Source organism: Oncorhynchus kisutch, linkage group LG26, assembly GCF_002021735.2.
Source record: "Oncorhynchus kisutch isolate 150728-3 linkage group LG26, Okis_V2, whole genome shotgun sequence".
Classification (NCBI taxonomy): domain Eukaryota; kingdom Metazoa; phylum Chordata; class Actinopteri; order Salmoniformes; family Salmonidae; genus Oncorhynchus; species Oncorhynchus kisutch.
Genome location: NC_034199.2, coordinates 29,327,027 through 29,349,270, shown reverse-complemented (window position 1 = coordinate 29,349,270; position 22,244 = coordinate 29,327,027). Strand labels below are relative to the sequence as shown.

The 22,244-nt window shown below is 42.5% G+C and overlaps 2 protein-coding genes across 4 annotated transcripts; one reads left to right on the top strand and one right to left on the bottom strand.

Annotated features, from left to right (window-relative positions):
* Positions 1-949: 949 nt before the first annotated feature.
* pou1f1 (POU class 1 homeobox 1) lies at positions 950-5,305 on the top strand. Its single transcript, XM_031805998.1, has 7 exons — positions 950-1,287; positions 2,387-2,548; positions 2,650-2,748; positions 2,844-3,083; positions 3,180-3,344; positions 3,416-3,476; positions 3,621-5,305. Exons 1-7 carry the CDS (start codon positions 1,149-1,151, stop codon positions 3,826-3,828), a joined length of 1,074 nt encoding a protein of 357 aa, XP_031661858.1. The 5' UTR covers positions 950-1,148; the 3' UTR covers positions 3,829-5,305.
* Positions 5,306-5,396: 91 nt separating this feature from the next.
* LOC109877794 (charged multivesicular body protein 2b) lies at positions 5,397-19,422 on the bottom strand. Of its 3 annotated transcripts, none has more exons than XR_004205669.1 (7): positions 19,259-19,415; positions 16,046-16,137; positions 10,737-10,931; positions 9,589-9,691; positions 9,250-9,356; positions 6,544-6,711; positions 5,397-6,282 (listed from the first exon to the last, which is right to left on the bottom strand). XR_004205669.1 is itself a non-coding variant. In XM_020470003.2 (6 exons), the coding sequence occupies exons 1-6, from the start codon at positions 19,290-19,292 to the stop codon at positions 6,598-6,600; spliced, it is 645 nt and encodes a 214-aa protein (XP_020325592.2). In that variant the 5' UTR covers positions 19,293-19,422; the 3' UTR covers positions 5,397-6,597. The 3 variants fall into 3 exon arrangements, 1 of the variants encoding a protein (XP_020325592.2); XR_004205670.1 differs by having other exon boundaries at positions 6,548-6,711; XM_020470003.2 differs by having other exon boundaries at positions 5,397-6,711; positions 19,259-19,422.
* Positions 19,423-22,244: the final 2,822 nt, after the last annotated feature.

The following is a 22,244-nucleotide window of genomic DNA, read 5'->3' as shown; positions in this document are numbered from 1 at the left end:
ACTTGAAACAATGCTAACACAATACACACCCAATACCAATCTACTTGAAACAATACTAACACAATACACACCCAATACCAACCTATTTGATACAATATTAACACAATACACACCCAATACCAACCTATTTGATACAATACTAACACAATACACACCCAATACCAACCTACAGATACAATACTAACATAATATAGACACAATGCCAGAACAATGCCAGGCACATCCTCTCCACTTCCCCTCCTAATCCTGCCAGACAGATGGTTAGAGTACAAACACACACACAAACACACACTGCTTCTTTCACTACAAACCAGGTCAATCACATAAAAAAAGCTTAAAATGTATTGCTAGAAGTTTTCTTAGTCTAGTATTCAGTTCTGCAGGGAGGGACATTGCTAGAAAGCTCATAAAGAAAGTATAAATGAAGTTTAAAACCTATAGATGTGAATGTTTGATACTATTGATGTATGTAGTGTGCCTTCTTTTTCCAGCAGCTCTCATGACTATTCTGTCTTTACACATGTTACCCTAGCACAGTTTCTTCTCATAAACAGAGTTTGAAATGGAATCCGATGGGAATATCTGTTCCCTATAGAGTCTGGTGCTCAGAATATCCATCCACATCATAAAGATAGCATGGAAATAGAGACAGACACCCAGAGAGAGAGAGAAATAAATGGATTGAGAGAGAGGGGGGGACCCAAAGAGACCCACCTAGAGAGAAGATTAAGTTACCCAATTCTCTCTGCTACTAATCCAGGCTTTTCCCGGCACTGGCTGGAGGGGGGGGTCAGATACAACCACAGCTATGGGGGGTTGGGTGGCGGGGCGGGTATTCACAAGGATGAGGTGGCGGTGGTGGGGGGGCAGAGAAGGGTGGGGTATAAATACCTGCAGTAGTGAGGCGGGCGTCACTCAGGTGGGCTCACAGGGAGGCCAGGGAGGAACACAGAGCAGATACTGGCCAGGTGACAGACACATAGGAAGCAGAAGGAGAGGGGACCAGCCAAGCACAGCAGCTTTTACCTGTCCAGGGAAGAAACGACAAGAGGTCAGCACCTGAGTGTCTACCTGAGAACAGCTAAGTGCAGGGAAGGTCATTCTTCCTGATCCTATCCAGGTGAGAAGGAGGTCGTGAGATCATCGTGATGTCGTGCCAGGCGTTCAGCGCGGACTCCTTCACCACCCTGGCAGGAGACTCCCTCCCCCTCCTCATGCACCACGCCTCCGCTGCCGACTGCCTGCCCTCCTCCGCCTCCACACACACACACAACATGGTGTCCGCAGGTAACCTCTCACGCCGACCCCTAACCCCTGATCACACATTATTTCTATCCCTCTGAACCATTTCCAGTCTTCTAACAGTTGTGCTGCTGTGGTGTAACTGTGTTAAAGGATGTATTTTTCCTGTGTGTGTGTGGGTGGATATTAGCAGAGCTGTTATAGCTGAACCCTGAAGATCTCTATTAGATGTTTGTAGATAGAACATCTCCAGCTCTTGGCCTTGGAGAGATTCCACAGAGGTGAATAGAGTTGTGTGTGTGTGTGTGTGTGTGTGTGTGTGTAGAGAGCGTAGGTGGGGTGTTTGTGTGACCCCCACTGCTATCCAGGCTGCAGACTGGATGTATTAACTAACACCCTCACACTGGCACGCGATTGTGTACACACACGCACAGGTAGCAGGTAGCCTAGCATTTAGATCGTTGGGCCAGTAACCGACAGGTTTCTAGTTTGAATCCCTGAGCCGACAAGGTGAAAAATTGGTCAATGTGTCCTTGAGCAAGGCACTTAACCCGAACTGCTCCAGGGTCGCGTTGGCAGACACTGGCCGTGACTTATCTCTCCGAAGGGGGTCTCAGGGAGAGTTGGAAAAAACACTTGAAATAGCACCCACCAAATTATTATTATTATTATTATACGAACACACATCTTACTTTACAGCTGAAGATTAAGATTTTGGACTGCATCTGAACATTGTCTGCACAGTTTCTTATAAGATTCACAGTTTCTCCCTGCTGTGTCTGTCTGTAGAGAAATATTACTGTAGTATGGAGGACAGTAGGAGTGTTATTAGCCTATCCAGTTTGAGAGCTAAATTAACAGTCCACATTCACCATGAGAAAGGACTTCACCAGAAGAACAAACCTGCTAACTGAAGTCCAATGTTCTGTCCATCGTCATTGGAAAGGAACCTACACTACAGCTAATTCAACACAACAGCTTTTACAACGAAGAATGTAAATCAACCACCATTCTATTGCTATCACTCAATACAGTTTCTTCCACAAGCAGGTGCACCCATAGACAATTACACAAGTACAGCAAAAAGCCATGTCTAAACTGATCTACGGTCTCTCTCCCTCGTTCCCCCTCACCCTCTCTCCAGTCCCGTCAGGTCTGTCTCTCCTCCAGTCCTCCAAGCGTTCCCACATGCACCTCTCCACCTCCACCCTTGGCAACGCCCTCAGCAACGGTCCTCCCGGCCTGCACTACCCCGTCACACCCTGTCACTATAGCAACCAACAGACCACTTACGGCATGATGGCAGGTCAGTGATGATGGTGGTGGTGGTGATGATGATGATGGTTGTGGTGGAGATGGTGATGATGGTGGTGGGGATGCTGCTGATGATAAAGGTTTCCTCCCTAGCTCAGGAGATGCTGTCTGCCAGTATATCTCAGACCAGAATCCTCCAGGCCTGCAGTGTCCCGCACCCCAACATGGTCAACGGAGCAAACACACTGCAAGGTACGCACACACACACACAAACACCCTTCATACAGCTACACTCCCCTCTAGTGGCTGTAGCTGGTATCACAGTTGATGTTTCTCCATCTATTTAGGTTCATTGGCCCCTTGTCTGTATAAGTTTCCAGAGCATGGTCTGGGTGGGGGGTCGTGCTCTATGAGCCACAGTTTCCCCCCACTGCCCCCTGCCGTGCTGTCTGAGCCACCCCTGGGGTGCACTAAGGACCTCCGCCTTAGGAGCCGGCCACCAGATGACCCCCCCGACATGGACTCACCTCAGATACGAGAGCTGGAGAAGTTTGCCAACGACTTCAAACTCCGCAGGATCAAACTGGGTGAGTTAGATAGCAACTGTCTTTCTGTCCTGAACTGTTTAAAACAGTTACACATGCACACCCACAGCTGACTGTGTGTGTATGTCTGTTTCAAAGGGTACACCCAAACTAACGTTGGAGAGGCTCTGGCTGCGGTGCATGGCTCAGAGTTCAGCCAGACAACCATCTGTCGCTTTGAGAACCTGCAGCTGAGCTTCAAGAACGCCTGCACGTTAAAGGCCATCCTGGCCAAGTGGCTGGACGAAGCAGAGCAGGCCGGGGGTGAGTGGACAACCATGATCTTATCCTGGGAGAGAGGGACAGCCATGACCTTAATGTTGTTCTTTCCACAGCTCTGTTTAATGAAAAAATGGGCATGAATGAGCGTAAGAGGAAACGAAGAACCACTATCAGGTAACTACCCTCTTCTGCATCAGATACCTACAACATATTTTTCCATCAGGTAACTAACTACACATTACAATTACAGAGATGCTTAAAGCGGTTTGATCAAACACCACCTCCCTCTTTAAACACTGCATCCCTCTCCTCCTGTAGTCTGGGGGCTAAGGAGGCATTGGAGCGTAGTTTCGGGGAGAAGATCAAGCCCTCATCTCAGGAGATCGTCCGTATGGCCGAGGGGCTACACCTGGAGAAGGAGGTGGTCCGGGTCTGGTTCTGTAACCGTCGGCAACGAGAGAAACGGGTCAAGACCAGCCTTCACCACAGCTCCTACCTGATCAAGGACAGTCCTACCTATAGATAACCCTAACCCCTATCTGTCCCCCAATGCCATAAACCCTTGAGTTCGGGTGTGACCTCATTCTTTAATTGGACTAAAAGCCTTTTGATCTTCAAGTGCCTGCAGCCTCTAATACAATTTCTCCCAGAAGTGGCTGGTCGTTGTAAAAACAAATGACACTAATACATTCCCATGTGTCTTTATCATCTATTTATCTCAAATGTAATATATAAACTGAATGATTATGAATGTGAACATCTAATTTATTGACAGATTTGTGTTTTCAAGTCAGAGACATCTTCAACCCAGAGAGAGAGAGAGAACTATATAGAGACATTCTGATATGTAAGAAATCAAAACGTCCCAGTTGCACGTGTCATCTTTCATACGTACTGATTTCATGATGCGTTTCCCATGAATAAATACATACAAACCAACAGTGTGTTGAGGACAGGAGATGATTTAAGTGATGAATATACAAGCACCTGTGTCCCTGTAGCATACTGGAGACATTATACTGCATCAGTGTAGAGCTGGGCTCAAAAGCAGGCCAGAAGTGCCAGTCATCGTCTTACAATCAATCATTCAGTACAGGGTAGATGTATACAAATAAAAAAAGAGTGAAAAAAATATGATTTAATGAAACATTTATCAGAGATGCAATTAATTAATTCATGGATTGTGCACTGACATGCATTTAATGTAATGATTTGTTGATTCATTTATTAAGCAGTTGGTGTTTCCGAGAGCCCAACAAAAGGGAGCTGAGCAGCCTGCACTGTATGACAGTGACATTATTCCCTGATTTATTGACGTGTTTCTGTGAATACAAACATCCGGCCTACTAGTCAACATGTGCATACTGTGCTAAACTCACCCGGTCATTATAACTGTAGAGTGGCTCCTGTCTTACAGCTGCCTGGTGGAGGAACCTCTGAATTCATCTCCATAGCCCCTTCCCCCAGGATCCATTCACTCTCCCATGTCTTCATTTGGATGTACTGGGAGAGCAGAACTGTAGGAATCTAGACAGAGTAATCTCAATAGGACAGGTATGAAATAAGGATAAGATTAGAAGGGAGCTCTGTGGTCTGAGAAAAGGTGGGATGCACTGTGGCACTACTGATACTGAGGTCCCTACATAATGAGCTCTATATGCTAATTCACAGCCTGTGGTATATGGCTGCGCTCTCCAGCGGGACAAAGCGCTGCATGAGTGTGTCAGGGATGGGGTCAATTCAAATTGAAGGCAGTCAATTCAGGAAGTAAACATAAGTAACCATTACAAATTTGAAAAATCTGCATCTATTTTCAATGACTTCTCAATAAACTGAGGAGTAGAAGCTATTTATTTCAACAGTTTTTCCTTTTTCAATTTAAATTAAAATCACTTCCTGAATTGACTCCCTTCAATTGAAATGGTCTCATTGCAGCTCTGGGCCTCCATGCTTCTAATGCGGACTGTCCTCTTCAATGCCTGAATAAAAACACCATTGATATGAAGCAGGTGTGGTTGGCATAGGTCATTGTTTGAGCAGCCGCTAGTAAAACAACATATTTCACTGTACCGATTCAGTGTGACAATAAAACCATTTTTTTGGTACATGATGCTATTTTATTCATTATAAAAGTCATCAAGTCTAAACAGTACAACTGAATAGATAGAGGATACATACATGGTAGAGAAAAAGTGTGACAACAACCTTCATTTATTCACCTTTCCTCTCTGGAGAATTGCACCACAAAATCAAGTTGAAAAGAAACTGCTGTAACAATAGTAAGCCAGTCAATGTTTTCCAGTAACAATCTTTAAGACAATTATTTTAGTATACAGTGATATACTAGTTGACATTAGAAAACCAGAAGAGAACCATGAGAGGGAACATTCTAGAATGCATTAAATGTTTAGTTGATAATGCACAATATGTCATTGTCTCCTTACCTGCTCTTACAGCATGGTAGAGTGAAACAGAGCGAGCGTCAGGAAGACAATGATCCGTCTTCTTCACAAACCCATTGTACACTCTAGAATGTGTGTGTGTGGTGTTTAAAAAAACCAGCTCTAACAACAGATACGATAACTGCACAGCAGCCGAGATAAAAGGAGAGAGATGAGGAGACACAGAGATCAACTAAGACACATAGACAACATCTTCAAATTAGAGTACAACTCTACAGTACAAAACAAGCAATTCAAAATGAACCATTCTTTGAAATATCAAGTTAATGATTATTAGTTTGAATTAGCATTAATTACTCTTTCACACATCGTTTTAAACTGAATCTATTTACGTATCTGACATCCAGCTTGATCCTGCTAATTCCATAGATTCTCATGCAAAATGTTTATTAGTGAAAAAGTCAAGCCCTTACCCTACTCGTAGGGGTTAATGTCAGTAGTTCCTAGAGTTAATGTCAGTGGTTCTAGACAGACACCGTGTCAGTAGGTTGACACCAGCAGCGTCTATAGTACTGTACCTAAAGATGTGAGAGCACAGAGAACAGTCATTACCTCACTCTGTTTCTTTGACTTCATCCTCCTCCCACAGGATTTGTACTCCCAGGACTAATGGAGAAGCCATGAACAAAATATAATGTGAACATAGAGGTCACTTTTCCAGAGTCGACAGTCTGTATGTACATAAAGAAGCCAACCCCTTCAGCAGGCTGCAGCAGAATGTAGTGTGGGTCATAATATTATATTAATCCTTAATTTAGTCATTACATATTCATAATCACCCACACATGGACCACCAGCCTGCTAGTACACAGGCCTAGCCCATGGTGTGTGTGTTATTCCACTCCCAGGGCTCGGAGTTGTCGCTCTATCTCGTCGTCAGAGATCTGCGTTTTGCGTTTAGGAGAAGCAGTAGGGAGACTCTTCCCTGCTGCTGGGGCTCTCACCATCTGAAACACACACACACACACACACATCCCAACAGGTTAACACTGGCCTAACAACACACAGTAGAGTAGCCCTTCTGCATAGAAAGCGGTGGTGTAGTAACACATGCTGTCCCCCAGGGGGAGTGGGTTCCCTGCCAGATGGACAGTCACTGTAACTGCCTTATTTATCGCCACACACAGGACACCTACAGGCACAGTCTACAGCACGTGTCAAACTCATTCCACGGGGGGCCGGGTGTGTGCAGGTTTTCGCTCCACCCTTGTACTGATGGATGAATTAAGGTAACTAATTATTAAAGAACTCCCCTCACCTGTTTGTCTAGTTCTTAATTGAATGGAACAAAATAAACCAGACACTCGGCCCTCAGTGGAATGAGTCCTGGTCTACAGGCTGTCATCTCATAAAGACAGGCAGGCTACAGGCACAGACTGTCATCTCATAAAGACAGGCAGGCTACAGGCACAGACTGTCATCTCATAAAGACAAGCAGGCTACAGGCAGACTACAGGCTGTCATCTCATAAAGACAGGCAGACTACAGGCTGTTATCTCATAAAGACAAGCAGGCTACAGGCAGACTACAGGCTGTTATCTCATAAAGACAGGCAGACTACAGGCACAGACTACAGGCTGTCATCTCATAAAGACAAGCAGGCTACAGGCAGACTACAGGCTGTCATCTCATAAAGACAGGCAGACTACAGGCTGTTATCTCATAAAGACAAGCAGGCTACAGGCAGACTACAGGCTGTTATCTCATAAAGACAGGCAGACTACAGGCACAGACTATAGGCTGTCATCTCATAAAGACAGGCAGGCTACAGGCACAGGCTGTCATCTCATAAAGACAGGCAGGCTACAGGCAGACTACAGGCTGTCATCTCATAAAGACAAGCAGGCTACATGCAGACTACAGGCTGTTATCTCATAAAGACAAGCAGGCTACAGGTAGACTACAGGCTGTCATCTCATAAAGACAGGCAGACTACAGGCTGTTATCTCATAAAGACAGGCAGACTACAGGCACAGACTATAGGCTGTCATCTCATAAAGACAGGCAGGCTACAGGCACAGGCTGTCATCTCATAAAGACAGGCAGGCTACAGGCACAGGCTGTCATCTCATAAAGACAAGCAGGCTACATGCAGACTACAGGCTGTTATCTCATAAAGACAAGCAGGCTACAGGCAGACTACAGGCTGTCATCTCATAAAGACAGGCAGACTACAGGCTGTCATCTCATAAAGACAAGCAGGCTACATGCAGACTACAGGCTGTTATCTCATAAAGACAGGGAGACTACAGGCAGACTACAGGCTGTTATCTCATAAAGACAAGCAGGCTACAGCCACAGACTAAAGGCTGTTATCTCATAAAGACAGGCAGGCCCCAGGCACAGACTACAGGCAGACTACAGCAGTGCTATTGAAACTTTTTCAGCAGGGACCCTAATTTTTCCACCGGAATTTCCATTCATTCTCACTAGCAGTCCAAATCAAATGACAACCTTAATCTATGAATTTACATTTTTATATTAACAAATAACCTCTAAATCATTGCATTCATCTCTTATTCAAATTAATAGAAACCAATTAATGCATTTACTCAAAATTGTTTTTCAAATCTTTCTTAAAACCGTTTGTATATCGTCCCACACAATAATCTGTACACACACACACACACTTATTTTATTTACATTTTGGCAACCCCACTGCAGTTCAGGCAGGCTACAGGAGGTCTACAGCAGTGTTCCCCAACTGTACACATTGTTGTCGTAGCTCCGGACAAACACCCGATTCAACTTGTCAACTAATCATCAAGCCCTCAAATGAGTTGAATCAGGTGAGTTAGTCCGGGACTAACAGAAATGTTAGGTAGGGCTGTGACGATACCAGTATTGCAATATTTTTTCCATGACAAAAATGAAAACATGAAGCAGTAAGAACACGTTGGTCCTTTAAAAACCTGCTATATGTCAAATATTGTGTTGTATATCTTGGAATATAAATAAATGTAACTCTGGAAGACAACATTATGTTTCCAACATTAGGGCTGTTTTCTTAAAGAAATTAAATCCACTTTGTGTTTCATTTTCTTACCACGATACTTACGAGTATTGCAATACTGGTATCGTCCCAGCCCTGCTGTTGGGTACTCTAGGACTGGAGTTGGTCTCCCTCCCATTAAGACAGGCAGGCTACGGGCTATCCTGCTACTGTCTTTGTCTGCTACACCTCAAAGCATCCAGATGGGAGAGGGCTTTGAGGTGATACAGGACCCTCTTACCTTTCCAGAGGACTACTTATGGGGAGAAGTGACTGGGGAACGGCATTGGGCAGTAAGTCTTACCTTTCCAGAGGACTACTTATGGGGAGAAGTGACTGGGGAACGGCATTGGGCAGTACGTCTTACCTTTCCAGAGGACTACTTATGGGGAGAAGTGACTGGGGAACGGCATTGGGCAGTACGTCTTACCTTTCCAGATGACTACTTATGGGGAGAAGTGACTGGGGAACGGCATTGGGCAGTTCTTCTTACCTTTCCAGAGATCTCGATCCCGATCTCATCCAGAACCTGGTTCACAATGTCCTGAGATTCTTCCTCATCTCCTGATTCCACAAATATCTCATCTAACGTATCGTTGACTGGAGGGAGCAAGAGAGAGGGGTAGAGGGGGAAAAGGGGCAGACAGAGAGTGAGAGGCAGCGAGACAGAGGTCCTAGTCAGTTTACCGTTAAAAGGTCATTGAACCACAAGGCAAACACACTGATCTGCATGATGTTTTTGGTTCTGACAGTTTTTTTTTGTCAGGCACTATTGTCATTCTTTTAAAATGTTTAAATCCTAGGCTAGGGAGCCAATGATAGTAGGTCTTACTCATGTCCTCGGTCATGCCCATCTTCATGTTCTCTTTCTGGAAGTCCTGCATGGTCTGGAGGGTCTTCTGTGGATCCATCTTCTTGTTCACCGCCTGCATTGTCTGGACAAACAGAGACAGACAAGACTTTCACCACCAAAACTGTTATATTACACAGACACAATACACAACTCCCAGAGCATGTACGCGCATCATAAATACATAGAGGGATTCTGCCTCTTCTTCCTGTGTGTTATCAGCCATGGCCTAGTTTCACGCCGGAGCCTCAAACTGCCAAATGAGCTGCAGACGTCACATGTAATTAGATGTCATTTTTGTATTGCTTGAAAACCTTTTCAGAGCATGTCCCTGTTGTTAGTGGGTCTCTCTGCAGCCCCATAGTCTAGATGAAGCTAGAAGTGGGCTGTTTGGTGAGACTTTAATGTTTTCCCTCCACACTGAAGCCGTGGTAACACAAGCATGGTAACACACAAATGAGCAGCGCTCCCTAAACACATTCCTTTTTCTGTTACAGATTGGCTGTTCTCAGAATTAGACCTATCAGACATCCTGGTCATGACTAATTAACTACCACACAGAGAAAACACTCCGATCAGAAACAATGCACTGATTAGAAACAGATTAATACATGAATAACTACATTAATAAATACTTTCAGACTGTAACTAGTTCACATTCTTAGCTCTAAACATCACGGGCTTATAGTCCTATAACCAGGCTAATTAGATATGCTACTTTATACATTACCAGAAGACTAATTGATAATAAACTAAGATGTGTAAGGATGTCATCTGATCTGTGTCTCTGAGCTGTGAAAGGGTATAGGATGGACGAGGGTGAAATGAGAATCTCTACCCAATCAGACAAACATTACCATCCTGAGGGGATGACAGGATACATAACAGACTAATTATCACACACTCAGAGTTGGAGAGGAATCCTTTGAACTGTTTTGGAGAAGCTGTTTTAATGTTAACTGGGTTAGTCGGTCTGCTTTTGGGCCTCATTTACACAGACACATATAAATGTATGTGTGTGGAGCAACAATACAAATTTAAAACATGTTAAAAACTGATGACTTTTAGAGGCCCAACATCCAAAATGTGATGGTCTGCGTGCCTGTCAGAATGTGTGTGGTGCTCTTTACCTTAGCCGTAGTGGACATGGCTCCAGCCATCTTCATCTGAGAATTCATGACCTTGGTCTGTGTGGACATGGAGGTGACCTTTGAACTGACGGCATAGGTCCGGTTCTTCTGCTTCCTCAGCTGGACCAGCTGCTTGGCCAAGATCTTACACGCCTCACGGTTCCCAGACTTAGCCATCTTCTTTATCTCCATCTCCTACAGGGGGAGGGAAGGAACAGGAGGAGGAGGATCAGCTTCTGACTGGCTTTGCATATATTTTAGATTCTTCAAAGTAGCCACCCTTTGCCTTGATGACAGATTTGCACACACTTGCATTCTCTCAACCAGCTTCATGAGGTAGTCACCTGGAATGCATTTCAATAAACAGGTGTGCCTTGTTAAAAGTCCAGGATATGTAAGGGCTATTTGACCAAGAAGGAGAGCGATGAGTGCTGCATCAGTTGACCTGGCTCCCACAATCACCCGACCTCAACCCAATTGAGATGGTTTGGGATGAGTTGGACCGCAGAGTGAAGGAAAAGCAGCCAAGTGCTCAGCATATGTGGGAACGCCTTCAAGACTATTGGAAAACATTCGATGTGAACCTGGTTGAGAGACTGCCAATAACGTGCAAAGCTGTCGTCAAGGCAAAGGGTGGCTACTTTGAAGAATTTAAAATATATTTAGATTTTTAAAAACACTTTTTGGTTACTACATGCGATCCTGAGTGGCCCAGCGGTCTAAGGCACTGCAGCTCAGTTCAAGACGAGTCACTACAGAGCCTGGTTCGACCCTAGAGCGGCGCACAATTGGCCTAGCATCGTCCGGGTTAGGGGAGGGTTTGGCCGGGGTAGGCCATCAATTTAAATAAGAATTTGTTATAAACGGACTTACATTAAATTAAAAAATGATTCCATGTGTTATTTCATAGCGTTGATGTCTTCACTATTCTACAATGTAGAAAATAGTCTAAATAAAAGACAAACCCTTGAGTGAGTAGGTGTGTCCTAACTTTTGGTACTGTACAGTCGAGGCCAAAATTTTTGTGAATGACACAAATATTAATTTTCAAAAAGTTTGCTTGCTTCAGTGTCTTTAGATATTTTTGTCAGATGTTACTATGGAATACTGAAGTATAGTTAAAAGCATTTAATGAGTGTCAAAGGCTTTTATTGACAATACCATGAAGTTTATGCAAAGAGTCAATATTTGCAGTGTTGACCCTTCTTTTTCAAGACCTCTGCAATCCGCCCTGGCATGCTGTCAATTAACTTCTGGGCCACTGATGGCAGCCCATTCTTGCATAATCAATGCCCTGAGTTTGTCAGAATGTGGGTTGTTTGTCCGCCCACCTCTTGAGGATTGACCACAAGTTCTCAATGGGATTAAGATCTGGGGAGTTTCCTGACCATGGACCCAAAATATCTATGTTTTGTTCCCGAGCCACTTAGTTATCACTTTTTCCTTATGGCAAGGTTCTCTATCATGCTGAAAAAGGCATTGTTCGTCACCAAACTGTTCCTGGATGGTTGGGAGAAGTTGCTCTCGGAGGATGTGTTGGTACCATTCTTTATTCATGGCTGTGTTCTTAGGCAAAAATGTGAGTGAGCCCACTCCCTTAGCTGAGAAGCACCCCACACATGAATGGTCTCAGGATGCTTTACTGTTGGCATGACACAGGACTGATGGTAGCGCTCACCTTGTCTTCTCCGGACAAGCTTTTTTCCGGATGCCCCAAACAATGGGAAAGGGGATTCATCAGAGAAAATGACTTTACCCCAGTCTTCAGCAGTTCAATCCCTGTACCAGCAGACTTTGTGAAAATTAATATTTGTAAAACGTTGAAAACTTTTGGCCACGACAGTACACATCAGTTTCCCCAGGGAGCACTATTAGATTATACACAGTGTAAATACTGTGATTTGGCTATGGTCTAAACACCTGAGAGCTAGCAGCCCCTCTTAGCTTTGGTAAAACAGCCTATTGCCCCGAGGGAACACACACTGCAAGGCTGTAAAGCCATGGCCCCTGGGAAACGATACAGCTGCAGCCCTGTGTGTCTCGGGTTATTCTGAAGAGCCAGTCCTCAAAACAATTATTGATTCATTATCATTTTTTACAGGAATAATACTCCCATCCCTCCACCCATTCCCTCTGTCAGAGTGTAGTGAGGGTTAAACTATCATTAGGCTGATCAGTGCTATGTAGAGTGGAGAAGAGCTGAGTGAAGGAGATGATTATTCAGCAGAGCCAGTCTCCTCCTCAGGTAGAGCGCTCTGCTAAACAGCTGAGTAGGCAGATTTCCATTACAGGACCATTACATTACCCCTCAGACACACAAACAGGTGCAGTCAGTCTCTGCCTGCTAAACATATTAATGATCAGAATAGACAGAACATCTTAATAATGAGGCTGCTATCTGCCATAAAGCAAAATTACATTTAAAGATGTAACAGTGATTTAGGATGGGATGACAAGTGGTGCTGATGTGAGCTTATTACTGATATTATATTAGGAAATTAGGAAATACCATGGTTGATTAGGAAATTCCATGGTTGAACATGACCAATGGTACAACTACCTGGGACAATTTGTTTTTAATTCAAATCAGCCCCTCTGTTGGATTTGGTCTCGGAGTGAATGCACGAAAGAAAAAGCCTGCAAAGCATTCTCCCCCCCCCGAAAAAAAAGCATCTAAAAAGAAAACAAATATTCCTATTAAAATCTGGTACAAAATATTCAATAGTGTAATTTTACCAATTGCACTATATGGAAGCAAGGTTTGGGGCCCACCTGTAATTACGATTATAAGCAATGTACAAAAAACCCACATACAGAATTCTGATTACCAAAGCCCGAGGAACATCTCATGAACATTAATTCCTTAGTGTAACCATCATACATGTATATTTTGTTATTTATTAGCCATTATTTTTAATAATCTTATTTTATTTAATTCAATGTATCAACCAAAGATTACACTATACAACAGCAGTAGTGTTGTACCTGTAGACATGATCATGTGACCTAGGCATATGTCACACGTCACAACTTCATAGGAGTGTCATTTGAACGTTTTTTATTTTAATCAAAATGCATTTTGGGGCAGAAATTACTTCTGGAACATGTGAACATTCATGTACCTTAACAAAACGTGTATGCCATCTGTAAATATGAATAAATGTGTTAAATTATGAGCCTAGTTGGTTTAGCCATGGAAAAATACAGGAAACTTCCCGCTAGCCATGAATGGCTGAGATAATGGGTGGGCTGGACATGCCGGGAGATAAGTTTGGATTGGTCTGCCATGTAGAATGCTTCTGTCTATAACATGAGCTGCTCAGTATGTGTAGACAACCCTTTCTACCGCGGCGTATTTTGACATAGTGTTGCATTGCTGCAATGAGGTTAATAGAGCTATCGACAAAAATCTGTGGGAAAAAGTAGTGATGGAGTACTTTCTGGAGGACGATCGTGCCATGCTGACTCTCTCAGACTCTGAAAATGAATCAGACGATGAGGAAATCCCTGATTTAGGTAAAAACATGTTAATTGAACCAGACGTTGTAGATTCTTCCCCCATCACTGTCATCAGAAGAAACGGCGCTCAACAGTGTCGTCTCGGAAGAAGTTGAGAGTTTTGAAATCAGTGGAATGCCCGGTGGAAGCAGAGATATGATTACCAAATGCAGAGAGTCCAAAAGAAAACCCATGAGGATGTTATATAAAACACCTGTGACCAGATTACATCTTCAAACTAAGGGAAACCATGGTATCCATGACAGAGGGAGAAGTGTTCATCCATATATACAGGCAAGAATCTAGCTCCATGTTCAGATATTATACGTTTCTAATTTTGTCAGAAATCTGTTGTCATTGCAAGTTAAAGCGTACTGTTAGCTAGCTAACATTAGCTGGCTGGCTCACTCGCTAACATTACGTGTATCATCTGTGTAGTAATATTATTTGTATCTCAGAAATCCATTTACATTGCTAGTTATAGCCTAATGCTAGCTAGCTAACATTGAACCTAATTGGTTAGCTTTAGCTACCTGCAGATTCATGCATGGTGCATGGCATTTTGAGTTGGGATTATGGTTCATTGTTTAGCTAGCCTGCTACATTTCTAAACACAAGACTCCACTATGCAAGTCACCATTTCACTGTACCGTTTACACCTTATGTATCTTGTGCATGTGATAAATAAAAGCTTCCATTTAATCTGATATAGTATGACAGAGATGGTAATGTGAAGAACAGCATGACCTGCACCAAAATCAGATGATGATACAACCCAAGGACTAGATAAAGTGTATTTTGACTAATACTTTCTGCTACTACTTTCACCACTTTTAATCTTTGTTTACTACTATCTTATTCACTCTGTTCAGCACATGGCCTCACATGTGAATCGTTAAAGAGATGGGTGGGGCTAAGGCATAAGAGGGTTAGACTATGCTGAATAGTGTAGACAAAGAAGGGCTCTCAAGTTGGTGTACAAAAACTTATATGGGTCATTTTTCTCAAAAGTGGGGTTAGAGGTTTGTCAACATTGAAAGCAGAATGACTTTACCATTGTTCCTCAACTGCAGGTTATGATATTAAATTTTCTAGCTCTGAGTCTCTACCTTTATCCAACGTAAAAAACACCATTTCAATTTTTGCTACATTGGACCGAATCCAGGTGGTGGGTCACATACAGTATGTACTATTATTAATACTGAAATTAACTGTGTTTCATTATCCTCATTGCACTATATTTACTGAAATGCTGTACCAATATACTGCTTTGGCAATATGTACAAATTGTATTTCATGCCAATAAAGCAATCTGAATTTGAGAGAGAGTGGAGAGGATTCGGTAAAACTGACAGATGAATGATGCTATCAAATAACAATGTACATAGAGACAGACTGATCTAATGCTCACTGGACCAGGGCAATAATTCAGCTAGACAGATGTGACAAAACATGCTCTTTTTCATCTGAATAATGAACCAAGTTGTTCTATGGAATAAAGTGGCTATAAATTCAAATCATGGGCTATCCCTGGATCCATGCCAGTACACACACACACGGGTTCTACTTCCTCTTTCCCCTGTAGCTATTCTACCTGTCCAAAGTTGTCTTTCTATCCCAGTGGTTAGGTAAGCAGCTTGTAGGCCTAACAGACAGATCAGGAAAGGGATGTGAGTGTAGGTAGGTAGGATGGAGCAGGATTCACCTTGAGTCATTTACACACATTTGATGAAATCAGCAGAAAAGGTTCTACTGAGAAACTAAAAACCTGCTGCCGTCCTACAGCACTTCACAGGGTGAGGGGGTCTCACCATTTGTTTCTCTTGTTTCTCCAGAGCAGCTCTGTCTCTAGTGATCTGTCTCTGAGTACCACGAAGCTCCTTAGTCTGTTCCTTTATAATGTCTGAGAGAGAGAGAGAGAGAAAGAGAGACATTAGAAAAACATTTACCCTACGAACATAGAGTTATTGAATCAAACTGTTTTTTTGTAGACAGACCTGCTGGACATTGGTACCATTCTGTTCACACGGGTAGATAGACAGGGACAAAGCTCTGGAAATTCCTCATTCACAGGGCTGAGCCTGGACTCTAAACCATTCCTGCCTCACACACTACCCATTACCCTGACATGATGTGTGTAACACAGTCCGACACACGCTATGCTCCAAATACCAGACTCAACTGTACACAATAAAACTGGGTTCTTTATTAAATGGATAGGTGGACCAACACTAAAGAGAGCTCAGGATTGAACTCTTATTGAGATAATTCATACTTCAGATGGACCAGACTAAAATAATTCCTTAATAACATATTACTTTTAGAAATATTGGCAGGGTAAACTATGTGATGAGTCTTGTTTCAAGGGTTTCCAATAACAATACACCAGGCTCCTGCCTTCATATGTACAACAGCAATAATGTAGCAAAAATAATAATCATTTGAATCAATGTTTTAAGGCAGGATAAAACCCTTGAAGTGTAGCATCAATGGGAACAATATAGGCACAAGCGTGAGGCGAACTGAATAAGTGAAGGCATTCACGGAGAGATGGTCACACAGCAGCAGTTCCTAATATAAGGCTGTGGAGTATGAGTTTGGAGAGCAGTCCCAGAGAGAGACCAGGCATGTCTGTAGGCAAGGGTACACTGTTCTAGCCATTTCATCCAAACCGCCTCACACATTCTCTCTCTTACACACACACACACAGCTGTGAATGTGTCCCGGCCATCCCAGCTCCCATATTTGGGTAAAGGACACGATCCCCTACACTGCTATTAGCTCTAAGGTTACCACAGACACATACAGTGAGCCAGGGCACTCCACCAGCTGATGCACTAGACCATTGCACTGGACTCCATCACTAGAACGAGAGGATTCCCAGAGATTCTCTCTACAGTGGAATAGGTACCAGAAGCGCTACCAACAACCTCTAACACAACATCTAAATTGAGCCGGTTTCATTGCTGGATCAAAACGCGAAATATTCAACAGAAAATGTATCTTTCTTTCCACAAAACTATAAAAAGGTATAAATAAAACATTTAAAAACAATAACAGGAAAGTATTTGTTTAATGTTCAGGTAATTCCTGCAGTGGAAGTCCAAAACTGAAGCATACAGCAGTGAAGTTGTGTTGTTGTAAAGCACCTCAAACTTTTAGAAGAAAATACATGAGGAAAGTGAAAGAAATATTTTTTTTTCTCCCCCGCCCCCCCCAAAAATACTGCAGTAAAGTTCTTACAGATAAATATCACAGAATAACAGGCTCTCAAACTCTCAAAAAAATGACCATAATGTAAAAATAAAACATTTAAAAAATGACCTGAAAGTGAGAATCCTTGCTATAGGTACCTATGGTGCCCTCATCACCCCAACAACTCCAGAGAGAGAGAGCTGGACCACTTGTGAGAGTGAAGCGTAGTATCTACGTGCAGGGTGACGTATCGACAACGTCTACAAGAGGGTGGGGTATTGTCTACAAAACTCCACCAGCTATTCTCTGCCCGCCATCACACCCGCACGCCCTACCATGGGATACCAGCGCTCCTCGACACCGGGCAACCTTGGCACCCCACGCCCAGAGAGAGGAGAGAGAAAGAATGAGAGAAGGGGCAGAGACGCTGAGATATCCTATCAACTATCTGGCCTTGAGTAAACGTACAGTACAATCACAGTAAGTGAAAATAGATTCTCCATCAATGAGACCATGGTCATGAAATATAACTTGTTAATATTGAATTAGGTAGAAACTTGAAATTGATTATATAAAATTGTACAATATGTTTTTGTTTAATAAAGTTTAGTGATTCAGAAGTAATGTATTGATGTATTCTGAATAGTTCTGTTGCATTCTGACCCTGTAAGACCAAGACATTTTGACTGATAAGGCCCAACATTTCAATGGCTCAAGGAAATACACAATAAGATGGAGAAATGTCTTACTCTTCTTAACTTTTCTTTATCAAGAGACACCTGAAAATCAATATTTGAGGTTCTTCTTTTAACATATTGCTACATTTTCAAAGTATCAGCAGCAGCAAAATGCTGCATGGCACGTGCTGTGTTATCTTTACAGGCAGTTTGAACTCACACACACACACTTCACTGTTGACTTTTGGTTTCCCCTTGTGTCATGTTTGACTACTATGAGACAGGAAAACTGAGAAGTGTTTTACAGTCAAACATAGCCTAATTGAAATCTTGACATGATCATTACTAGTGTTGGGAATTGCCAGGGACCGCACCATATGATATTATCACGATACTTTGGTGCCCAAATTATTAAGATTGAGAACAATTGGAGTGTTGGTGCAGCAGGTACAGACAGCTAGCGCAAAAAATAATATTGCGATATTGTCAAAACGATACATCAAATTATTTCCCGATATGTAACTGTATTGATTTTTAGAGAGTAGCGGGAATGGATCGCGCAGACAGTGTGATAAACCTTACATCTGTCTTTAACTGAACAGAGTGAAGTAACAGGGTCTCTGGATGACATGTTTCTCTCGTGTGAACAACGCTTTCTTACAGGTCCTACACTGCTAGAGGCTGTTAATCATGGAATTAATCTGTTCCAGTCAGCAGGTCAATTACAAAGTAACCATTAAACATACTAGGCAGCATCATCAAATCAATGTAACAATGTACTAATTTAGCCTAATACAACTACACTGTTCACACGATGGTCAAATTGTGACCATTTTTTTTTTTTGCATTTAGCAACTTCACAAGGAACTTTCACTGATAACGTTACACAGACAAGTGGAATAGTAACGTTATATTGTCTAGTTTCAGACTGTGACACAATCTAACTTGAGGGGATTCCACGTTGACCAATGTCATTGTTGATTTTGTAACAAACATGCATCTTCACTTTTTAAACTGGTGTCAGGTGAACTGGTAAAACAGTTCAACTGGCTCGTTCAGTAGGCAAGTCTATGTTCGTTAGTGGCAGAGTCTGGGTCACACCAATTCAAACAACTTTGCTACAAGCCTACTAGCAGCGGAAAACAAACTTACCGTCGACTGTCTTCTTCTTGAATAGAGAAGCCATGGCGCACAAATTAAAACCAAATACTAGGCCTAAATACAATGTATGTGCTTCCAGGCCGTGGGCAGCTAAACTGTAGCTCTAGCAACAAGCTGAGACTTCCTGGTCGAACTGTTCCAGCCTTTCACATGACATCCCAGACTCACCGCCGACTCTCTGACGTCACCACGGGACTCTCACAGTTCCCCTTGTCTCCCATAGAGAGCGCTACTGTTCCAACGCAAACGGAGCTCTTTTACCATATCAACCCGCACAGTGATTTTTTATTAGTTATCAGTGATTATTTTATCAACTCTGCTCAGAAATTGCAGAGTGAGTAGAAAACGAGGACGGTAACTTTGAGAAAAACGCCCTCTACGGAAAAGTTTGGTAAGATTTAGATATATGCATACTGGCTATCCTTAGACAAACACTCTTTGAAGGGAAATAATATTTATTTTGTTCTTTAATAAAAATAGAAACCCAAACATATTCACTTTAAATTGTACTACTTTATTAAAAACTGATTACAATTCTTCTCTCTAACCAAGTGGATTATTTATCTTTAGGCTCCCCAACTGGTATATATAAACACGTTTATAGATCTAACTTCGTAATATTATATATACATAACGTTTTTTCTAAATGACAAAATATTAGATCAATGTACCTCAAAATCGTTTTATTGAAGTGACTTAAAAAGTTGAGATGAGACAGATGACATTTTTAGTTGAGCAAGACAAGTGGCATCCAGGCTAACAGTTGGTGACACCTGTGAAATGACAGGATGGGGGCGTTTAACCTCAAGACACCAGACCAGTCACTAGAAAGCAATAAATAGTAGCTCAAGCACAGGCCATTTACATTAGCATTTATGATTTTTATTTTTGCATATTGGATTATGCCCCCATAAAAAAAATGGTTGGAGGTATTTTCTATGCACATGAAAATATAGCAAATGCTCGGGATTGTTATGTCTGTGTGTGTGTCCCCCTCTGTGTGCGCTCGTGTGTGTGTGTATTTTTTTTTTAAGAAGCTATGAAAATGTAAAGTACTACATCCATAAAAACAACCACATAGGCTAGATAGACATAAAATAACTCCCTACGGCTTTACACCGCCATCAATTATTTTGTTCTCATTTCATCCTCATCTCACTGGATAATGTTACCACTGAGGTCAGGGACCTGCTATATTAAAGAATAAATTCAAAGGATGGTTTCTCTTCATATTAATGCTGCTGTGAGAAACATTGCAGTCTGCTCACTTGAACCGTAACCAACTCAATTCAATGAAAATTCTGAGTTCCCTCCATTTGGTAAAATGGAAAAGGAGGGAGTAGAGAAGAGGAGAATAGGAGAGGAAGAGAGGGGGAGTTATGGCTCAAAATGAGAGGATGGGACCAAGTACAGAACGAGGAGAGGAGAGGATAACAGATGAGAGGAGACAGAGGATAGTGGGGTGACTTTGAGAAGACAGAGGAGAGGAGGATTAGTAGCTCTCAGCTCATACCCCTCTCCATCCCAGTGGAGGAGTGCAGTGTCCTGGGGCGTTGTTCTAGTTAAGGTTATTAGGGAGATGTTAGGTCTAATCAGTAGTAGACTACAGGGAACGGTGCTAAACGCTCTCATCACTACTACTACCACATGCCCTGAGGTGATCCATCCATCCAGCCAGCCCCCAGCACACAGGCCCTCTACAGCCCCCTTCATAATGACACTAGCCACAGACTCCTGTATTTGCTGTGGAGGTTGTTTTCAAAGTATATTACATATCTACATCTCATATTGGAGGGAAGGGAGGGAGGGACATGTTGACGACATTAAATGAGAATTCCCTCTGAGGTATTCTAAAAAAAATAATACCTCTCTATTTTCTCTATCTCTGTTGGTGGTCTTGCCTGAGGCGAACAGACGCTTAATGTTAACATGCTGCTAACTAACTACACAGACAGACAGAAGACAGACAGCAGAGAGAGATGTCATGTGTGAAATTAGATCCCAGTACAATCACTGTGAATCCCTGAGAATTATAACAGAACAATCTAACATTTTGCTTTGAGGTCTCATTCTACACGTAGACTCACTGTAGTGCAATCCATCTGCAACACATAATAACATATGTTTCCCCATCAGCAATGCTGAAGGGTTGAATGATGACTTTAGTTAGAAGATATTGGATTTGATCTTTCTTTGTCAATTATTCTACGTATATCTGTCAAAGTGTTTCCGATTCCTTTACAATATGATGCATGTGATTTGTATTGCTCTATAGCAGGGATCATCAACTAGATTCAGTCGCGGGGACAATGTTTTCTTGAGCGGATGGTCGGGGGGCCGGAACATTATAAAACACTTATTTGTAGACTGCAAATTGACCGCAAGAAGCCTAAACAGATGTAATATTTGACTAAAACATAATAATTTCAAACCTTGATTACATTTGGGGACATTGCCCTGCGTAGGGTGCCGTCTTTCGGATGGGACGTTAAAACGGGTGTCCTGACTCTCTGTGGTCATTCAAAATCCCATGGCACTTATTGTAAGAGTAGGGGTGTTCACCCCAGTCATGGCTCAATTCCCAACCTGTCCACATTCCTTCATGGCCACCTAATCATCCCCCTCATTCCTAATTTCCATACATCACTCCTCACCTCTCCACCTGATAGCTGATGAGTGGTGAGGGTTCTGGCACAGAAAATGGTCGCCGTGCATCACTGAGGTTGGTGCTACACATTGATGGTAGATGAGGTGAGTTTCCCCCTAGTATGTAAAGCACTTTGATGACCTAATTTGGTAGAAAAGCAAAGGTACAAATCCAACCAGTTATTATTTATTATTATTATTTGTATACAATCACATACAGTATGTCTCTCTATTATACTTGGGAACCGATTTTCAAAATTAAAATCACTTAGAGCTGATTCCCTGGTGGTTTTAAAGTATTTTATGTCCAACAATGAAAATTAAAAAACAA

Bases quoted from the DNA above. Each gene is read 5' to 3' on its own strand.
- pou1f1 (XM_031805998.1), top strand. From the start codon at position 1,149: ATGTCGTGCCAGGCGTTCAGCGCGGACTCCTTCACCACCCTGGCAGGA. The intron at 1,288-2,386 runs GTAACCTCTCAC...CCCTCTCTCCAG, and splicing joins ACACAACATGGTGTCCGCAG to TCCCGTCAGGTCTGTCTCTC. The intron at 3,084-3,179 runs GTGAGTTAGATA...TCTGTTTCAAAG, and splicing joins ACTCCGCAGGATCAAACTGG to GGTACACCCAAACTAACGTT.
- LOC109877794 (XM_020470003.2), bottom strand. From the start codon at position 19,292: ATGGCTTCTCTATTCAAGAAGAAGACAGTCGACG. The intron at 16,138-19,258 runs GTAAGTTTGTTT...TCTCTCTCTCAG, and splicing joins CAAGAAGAAGACAGTCGACG to ACATTATAAAGGAACAGACT. The intron at 9,692-10,736 runs GTAAAGAGCACC...CTGTTTGTCCAG, and splicing joins CCATGTCCACTACGGCTAAG to ACAATGCAGGCGGTGAACAA.